This window comes from Equus quagga, chromosome 1 (genome assembly GCF_021613505.1).
Source record: "Equus quagga isolate Etosha38 chromosome 1, UCLA_HA_Equagga_1.0, whole genome shotgun sequence".
NCBI classification, from domain to species: domain Eukaryota; kingdom Metazoa; phylum Chordata; class Mammalia; order Perissodactyla; family Equidae; genus Equus; species Equus quagga.
The window spans coordinates 100523118-100530937 of NC_060267.1; the positions used below are offsets into that span (position 1 = coordinate 100523118).

The 7820-nt window shown below is 54.6% G+C and overlaps 1 protein-coding gene across 2 annotated transcripts in view; it reads right to left on the bottom strand.

Moving 5' to 3' along the window:
• Positions 1–6: 6 nt before the first annotated feature.
• The window catches only part of EFCC1 (EF-hand and coiled-coil domain containing 1), a 39585-nt gene continuing 31771 nt past the window's right edge, over positions 7–7820 (bottom strand). The window contains exons 4-8 of one of the 2 annotated variants that reach the window (XM_046680586.1): positions 6235–6376; positions 4568–4733; positions 2603–2743; positions 1015–1084; positions 7–218 (exon numbers count right to left, since the gene is read on the bottom strand). In XM_046680586.1, coding sequence (XP_046536542.1) covers positions 82–218; positions 1015–1084; positions 2603–2743; positions 4568–4733; positions 6235–6376 — 656 coding nt within the window. In that variant the 3' untranslated portion in view covers positions 7–81. Of the gene's footprint in view, positions 219–1014; positions 1085–2602; positions 2744–4567; positions 4734–6234; positions 6380–7820 lie in introns of both variants that reach the window. The other variant, XM_046680576.1, reaches the window with a different exon arrangement.

Here is a 7820-nt window from a genome sequence, read left to right on the forward strand (position 1 = left end):
TGATGGTGGCCAGGCTGATCCTGGAGGCTGGTCTGATGGTGGCCAGGCTGACCAGGGTTCCCACAGGCTGGGCCAGCGAGCTCAGCAGGAGATGAGGAGGGAGCTGGTGAGCACAGGAGCTGCAGAAGCTGGTGCCAAGGGCTCTCTACGCAAGAGCTCACAGCCAGCCAAAGCTTGGTGCAGGGCGTCCAGCAAGGCCGAGGGGCCACATATCCCCTCTGGAAGGAAAGAGTGGGTGGGGAGGGCGGCTCAGTCGACTCCCTCTGGCCCGCAGTGCCACTCTCCCTCCTCCCCGGGGCCCTCCCAGCCCTGTCCAGCTATCTCCCTCTCTGTCCCTCTCCTACTGAGTACCCTGGGGAAGGGGCCTTCTGGCGCACAATTTCTGACCTCTTCCTTGATGCCAGCGACCATTCTGGGCAATGGACATCCCTGAGCCCTGTGCGGTGATGCCTGGGAGGCCAGCGAGCAAAAGTTTATCACCAGTCAGTCGCCTCATCAGCCTCTGCGGCCTCTTCAGCAGGAACTCGGCCCAGCTCATCTTGATTTCATCGAGAAATTCGGCTGCCCTGACCTCTAAGCAATGGGGACCTTGTAGCTTAGTGCTTAAGGGAGCGAGGCAAGGCTTCGGGTGTGGCCAGCACTTGACCTCTCTGTGTCTCAGTCTTTTCATCTGTGGAAAGGGTGTCATAACAGCACTTCCTCGCTGGGCTGTCCTAAGGACGTGGGGTTAAAACCACGTGAGGTGCATCCCCAGCGCCTGGCCCACAGGAAGCCCTGTGACTGTGGGAACAAGTCTGAACTGCCCTCCCAGCTGCCCAGTGCGTCTCCCCTGGGTGTCTCCTCCCTTGCTCTTGTCAAATAGCACTTGTAACTTTCTGAAGCCTGTTCCTGACTATACCCTATGCAGGTGGTCACGCAGGAACGAGGGTGGCATTTTACAGACAGGACACTTAGGACAGAAGGTGCCAGGTCAAGATGCTCTCCAGGCTCTGAAAGATAGGGGAGCTCTCTTACCACATGCGGGGTCCCTGCAAGCGTCCAGTGTGTTCAGCAACATCTTCCCCAGCGCTCTCTTCGATATGTTCTTAAAAAGAAATGAACAGGGCTGGGCTGGACTGTGGCTGTCATGGCCTCATCGGTGGGCGGGACTTGGTGGCCCCTACGGGCTCCTGAGAGTCCCCCAAGTCATCCCTTCCTCGCCCCCGACCCCTAGGCTGGCTGCACTGCTCATGGGCTTCTCAGACTCTTGGTGGGTGGAGCAGTGTGCAGGATCCGCTCCATCAAAGATCACATATGTATGGATCACCATCTATGTGCCCAAGTAGGCACTTGGGAAATGACCGTGAATAAAGAGCATTTTCACGCATTAGCTCATTTAATCCTTGCAACAACCTATTTTATTATGCTCATTTTAACCTGTGAAAAAAGCAAAGCTGAGAAAGAATGAGAACTTGGTCCTAAGCCATCCAGCTGGCAGGTGGAAGAACCAGCATTTGCCCCCAGGCTGCATGGCCGGGAGCTGTGCTGGGAACCACTGCCTCCCCTGTCTGCCAGCGCTGGGCTGCCACTCGGTGACTCTCTCGGTCACGTTGGTCTGGGCCTCAGAAGCTGTGTGTCCTGGGCAGCCTGAAGTGCAGGCAAGAGCCCACTTCAAACCCTGAAGACCTGGGTTCAAATCCTACTTCCACCTCACAGTGGGTATACAATCCTGGCTAAGTTACATGTCTCTGAGAAAGAAAAAATTTTTTTAATGGTTTGTGGGTGCTATTTAGGAACACAATTGATCTCTGTGTTCTAATTTGTCAGCAACCTTGCCCAGGAATTACAATAATTTGCCTCTGGATTCTCTTGGGTTTTCTACATAGATGAATACGATATATAATTACGGACAGCTTCATTTCTTCCTTTCCAATCCTTATGCCCTTTCTTCCTTTTTCTTGTCTTACTGCATTGGCCAAAGCCTCTAGTTGGCACACAAGCAGAGAGGACAGGCATGCCCGTCTTGATTCTATTTCAGAAGGATTTCTTCTTACATTTCACAGTAAGTGTGAGGTTTGCAAGGGGTAGTTGGCCTGAGACGCCTTATCTGGTAAAGGAAAGTCCTTACTGTTCGTAATCTGCTGAGGGGTTGTGTAATAAAAGGAGACTGTTATTGACTTTTCTATATCCAGTGAGATGAATATATTGTTTTTCTCCTTTAATCTGCAATGTGTTGTGTTATGTTAGCAGATTTTTTGATGTTGAATCATCTTTGAATTCCTGGGATAAATCCAACTTGGTCATGTTGCATTTATTTAAACACTGCTGGTTTGGTTTGCTAATACGTCATTTAATATTTTTGCACCCATGTTTAAATGTGATGTTAGCTTATAATTTTCCCTTCTTATATTTATCCTCCTTTGCTTTTGAGATCAAAATTACGTTAGCATCATAAAATGGGTTATAGAGCCCGCCCCTCCTCTGGACATGCTTCCCTGAGCCTCCATTTCTGCCTCTGGAAAGTGGAGCTGACACGTGCCCCCCACGGCGCCTGACACAGACCAGGGCCTCCCTCCAGGAGCTCCTCCCCCTGCCCTGGCTGTGCCAGCTCCCGAGAGCCTACCAGGTCCCGGAGCCTCTGCAGGAGCTGCAGCACATCCACCAGCTTCTCCTCCAGCAAGGACAGCCTCACTCGCTCCGTCTCCACCATCTGCAGCTCCAGCCTCAAGTGCTCATTCTCTTCCACCTTCTGCTGCAGCTCTGCCTGCAGGGACCAACAGGGGCTCAGCACCTGCCCTGCCGCCCTCTGCCCGTATCTTTGGCACCATCCCCAGGTAGAGCCCATGATCTGCCTTGACCCTTTCACAGAGGTCATCTCATCTGGCCCCTTCAGCCTGTCAGGTGACTGGGCAGATAAAACCCCCCTGTCTCCCCAGCCATGGGAGGAAGGCCCAGAGAGGCTGAACACCTGGCCTAAGGCCACAGAGAGTTGGGCTGATACAAGAACATGCATGTTTTATTTTCTAGTCGAGGGACTCCATTCTCCCTTCTCTTCTCTATCCATCTGCCTTCTTTTCTTTTCTTTTTAATATTTTCTTTTTGGTTGCCAACAATAGAAACTGATCTGGCTAGTTTAAACAGAAAGAATTCACTAGCAGGCTAGTGGGTCATTCCCAGAATGGTCTGGCAGCTGGAGAAGCTCAGAAATGGGGCCGCACCAGGGGCTGAGAACATTATGTTATGTTCTCACGTTCTGAGAACAGTGGAACTTCTCAAGCCTCTTGTCCAGGGGCCACAGCCGAGGACACTCTTCAGCCATCCCCTACCTCCCTCAAGATGGAGAGCCCCACGAGAGGGGCCTGACTGGCCCGGCCTGAGTCACTGCCCACACCTGGCTAGGGGCATCAAGACTGTCCCTCCTACCACGACAGCAGAGGGTGGATGCCGGGCAGCCACAGGGGGTCACACGGCCACCCGCCTTCTAAAGCCGGGTGCACAGAGTGAGGCTCCTGGCACCGACAGAGGGAAGCAGAAGCAGTTGAGGGCGTGGTGTCCATGGGCACTCAGGGTCCACTCCAGCGCCTGTGCCCGCTGCAGAAGGGCCTGGAAGGGGCCTGGGAACACAGCCTGCAAACTCCCCTGCCCCCTATTTCTGTGAAATTACTTGGAAAAGGGGTGAGGCCCACGCCCTTTGGAACTGCACCAGACGCCAGACATGTGAAAAACAGCACGGACGGAGAATGCCAGGTATATAGATACAGAGCTATCTTATATCCAAACCAGTCTGCAGAAGTGCCGTGGGCCGGGGCTAGTGAAATGCCAACTTTCAGGGGCATCCCACCTTGGAGTACTGTGGAGCAGAGCACGGAGGAGAGAGATAAGAACAAAATGCTAAGTGTCCTATGGAAATGGAGACACCTCGATGCGGATGTTGCCTGCCACCCCCCACCCGAACTTTCCTCAGGGGAAGTGTTCCTCCTCCACTTCATCCGACTCTGATGGAGCTGCCAATCACTGAACCTGCCCGCCTACCTGCGACTGGCCGGGGACATGCACTTGACTGAGCCTGGGCCAAGTGGAGTTCTTCCCTGAGATTTAAGGGACTGGAAGTGAGGCTTTTATTGTCCCCCTGGGGTTTCTTAGGCGGGCTGATGGGAACCTAGAGCTGTCTGCGGTCCTGCCCTCCCTTCCCCTACCACTTGAGGTAAGCCTCTCTGAAGTAGGGGAAAGCGAGGCCAGCACACCCAGAGAAACACAGAACAGACAGGTGGAGACAATTTAGTCCAAGTCCCTGGATCCAGCTGTGCCTGAAGCTCATCTTTTCAGCTGTTCTTCTGAAGGTGATCTTCCCAGCTCCATGATCTAATAATTTCCTGTTTGGCACTCAAGCTAGTCTGAGATGGATCCTTTAACTTGCAACCAAAATATTCTTCATTAAATCTAAATCAAAGGTAATTAAGTCTCCTCTGCGAGTCTTGGTTTACTCATCTGTGAATGGGGCACAGGACTTGGCTGAGATGCCTCAGGGGCCTTCCAGCTGTGAGACCATAGAATTGTTCCAGCCCTTTATCTCTGGGGATCAGCTGACCTCCTGCCCAGATGAGCCCAGGGTCTTCTGGCTGCAGCCCTGGGTCCCTAGCTGCTCCACCAGCATGGCGATGTGGGCCTTCAGCTCCCCCAGGGCGTGCGCGTGGGTGGTACTGCCAAAGAGGCTGAAGGAGGTCGTGAGTTCCTTGGCCATCTGGGCATCACACCTGCAGCAAAGGAGAGTGCCGGCACTGCAGGAGCTGCTTTCCAGACTCTGCTCCAGCCTCAGAGAGTACGTGTTGTCACTGACTCTGTCTCCTCCTGAGAGCTAAGCCAAGCCATGGCACCCCTCGGCCCAGCACCCTCCCATGGGTCCCTATCTCACTCAGAGGAAAAGCCAAAGGCCTCACCTGATCTACCCTGTGACCTCTCCAACCACCCTCCCCACAACCTCCATTCACTCTGCTCCACCCAGAGTGGCCTCCTGGCTGCCCCTCCAGTGTGCCTCAGGGCCTTTGCACTTGCTCTTCCCTCTTCCTGGAATGCTCTTCCTCCAACACCTACATTGCTTACTCCCTCATTTCCTTCAGGTGTCTGCTCAAACAGCTCTTTCTCAGAGAGGCCTTCCCAACACCTCCCGCTGACCATGCCCCTGCTTCACCTCCTTCCCTCACATTTATCATTAGAATAGAGGCTCTAGGAGAGGAGGGCCACTGTCTTGTTTATTGCCGTTTTCCCAGGGCCCCCAAGTTTGCCTGGCACATAGTATGTGCTTAATAAATGCTTGTTACTGACTTTAAAGTTTGGTGATAACAATAACTCTGGAAAATCTACAGTCCTTTACGATATAATACTAAAGGTCACTGCCCCCATGGTGGGTCTCCTGTGATCAGGCGCCGTTAGGCATTTTATATTGTTGATCACAAATCCTCACAAACATGCCTGGAGCCACACGAGAGCTTTGGAGCGTGTCTTGGCACAGTGGCCAAGGGAGTGAGAGAAAACCAATGGGAATTCAAGCCACCACCAAGTGTGTCTTCACTGACCAACTGGTTTCATCTTCACACACACTGGGGCAGTCGTGTCGCCTCCTCCAAGAGATGAGGGGACAGAGCCTCAGAGGGGATGGGAGGTGACTGAGCCTGGACGTGAATCAGCCTGGTTGGCCTTCCAAGTTCAAGCTCTGTCACTGTATGAAGGCGTCATGTGGGCTCTGGGCTCCCAGGCCAACTTGTGAGAGCCCATGGCCCACGGCGGCAGGTCCTGGATGATGAGGATCCAGGCTGCCCCAGGAAGAGAAGCCCAAGGCGTCCTGCCCTACATACCATCTATATCATCCTCCAGGAAGCACAGGACATCCTGACCTGATCTGACCTCATCCGACCTGATTCCTGTCCAAAATATAGGACCACCCGATAACCAGACCCCACCTGCACTGATACCATTTTAACGACTTTTTTACATAATCTTTCCTTTGTCTTGTAAAGAAATAACTCACATACCTATGCCTTAAATTTAGCCATATTCTCAACCCATGTCTGCAGCCCTTCACGGCCCATGGGTCCTGTCCCCATGCCTGCAGCCCTTCACGGCCCATGGGTCGTGTCCCCATGCTATTCTCTGAATAAAGGAGCATTGCTACCAGACCTTGAGAGTCCAAGAAATCTTTCTTTTACCTCCTCAGCTCGCTGAGCCCGCATTACTGGACACCTGTCCCCAGCAACATACCCACTCCCGCAGCTGTGGAGGTGAGCCAGCAGCATCTTGACCTCGGCTGGTGGCCTCTGTTCCTCCTGCCACTTCTCCTTGTCCTCCTCTTCCTCGTCAGAGGCGGCCTGGCCTTCCACCGAGCGGAAGAGCTGCTCACCCACTGCTGGAGAAGCACAGGATGTGGGGACATGGGACAAAAGGAGGGGAACCAGGCAGCCCTCCGCAGGGGGAAGTGCGGGCAGGGCGGGCAGAGGGGAGAGGCCCTGACACCATCTCCCCCTCCTCCAGGCAGCTGCCTCCCCCCATCCCCTGTGAGGTGAGGCCACCGAGGCCTGTGCCTGGCCCAGGAGTGGCGCTGGCCCATCAGAGCCCCTCCCTGGCATTTCACATAGGGACACTGGGAGAGAGAAGCCCTCTTTTTCTTCTCTGCTTTCTAAGATGACACAACAAGCCAGGGCCTGTGTGTGCCCTCAGAGGTGCGCATTACTTCCACTTTAGGACACGGCAATCCCAGCCAGGGAGGCCAGGCCATCTGTCAGGGGCTGGGCTCTGCCAGGCACGGGCACCAGGTTGAACGGATTTTCAACTCTCAGGGAACTGCATGCCTCTAACACCTGGGGGATGTGGAGCAAGGAGTGTCACGTGTGTGACTTCCTGTGACCCAACAGGGCTGTGTCTTCTTGGTGCCCTCCAATCTGACTGAGCATCAGAAACCCTGGGCGTCGTCATGGCTGCCCGGTGTCTGGCTGCTGGTGTCAGGCCCCGACTCCGGGAGGCAGCTCTGACTCTCCTTGGGGAGCCCTCCCCTCTCCTCTCCAGTCCACCCCAGCTCGGGGGACATATAAGTCTGGCCTGGCCAGTCAGAGCACAGACTGCCTACCACGTGACAGGTTCAGGCAGGGCAAGGACCAGTGTGAGCCAAGGAGAGTCAGGCCAGAGTCTGATGCAAACTTCCAGGAAGAGAAAGGCCTCCAGTCCTGCAGCCTGGGAGGTGGAGCATGCGGGTCTGGAGCTCCGGGGCCGTCCTGTCCGGATGAGGGGAGCGCCTTCTGCAAAAGGAGTCCACCCAGAGGAGGCCAGGCAGCGGGGGCGGGCGCTCTGTGGACATCTCAGCAGGCCCGAGGCCCACCTGGACTTTTTAATTAATTACGTGGACCAATAAGTTTCCTTTAAGTGGAGGCAGGTCTGGCTGAACAGCCTGCCACTCTCAGAGAGACCACGTCCCGACTGACCCAGCCGTGTAACACCCCCCCGAGGGGCACACAGATCTGGGGTGGGCGTGGGCATCGGTATTTTAAAAGGCTCCTGGGGGACCCGGCCCCTTGGCAGGTCTGGGAACACCGGCACAGGTATGCTGATTTGGGCCCCTCTCTGCCTCCTGGCTGTTCCCAGCTGGGCCAGCTCAGGGCCCTTCTGCTTTGTCTCAATACAGCATCCCCGACCCAAGAGAACCAGGGTCGAGGTGACTGTGCTGTGACTTTCTGATCGTGTGGGTTTCCAATATTGATGATTTGTTTTACGTTCTGGGAATTTCCTGATGCTGTATGTGTGTGTGCGTGCGTGCGTGTATGTGCATGTGCATACGCGTCTCTGTGTACACACAT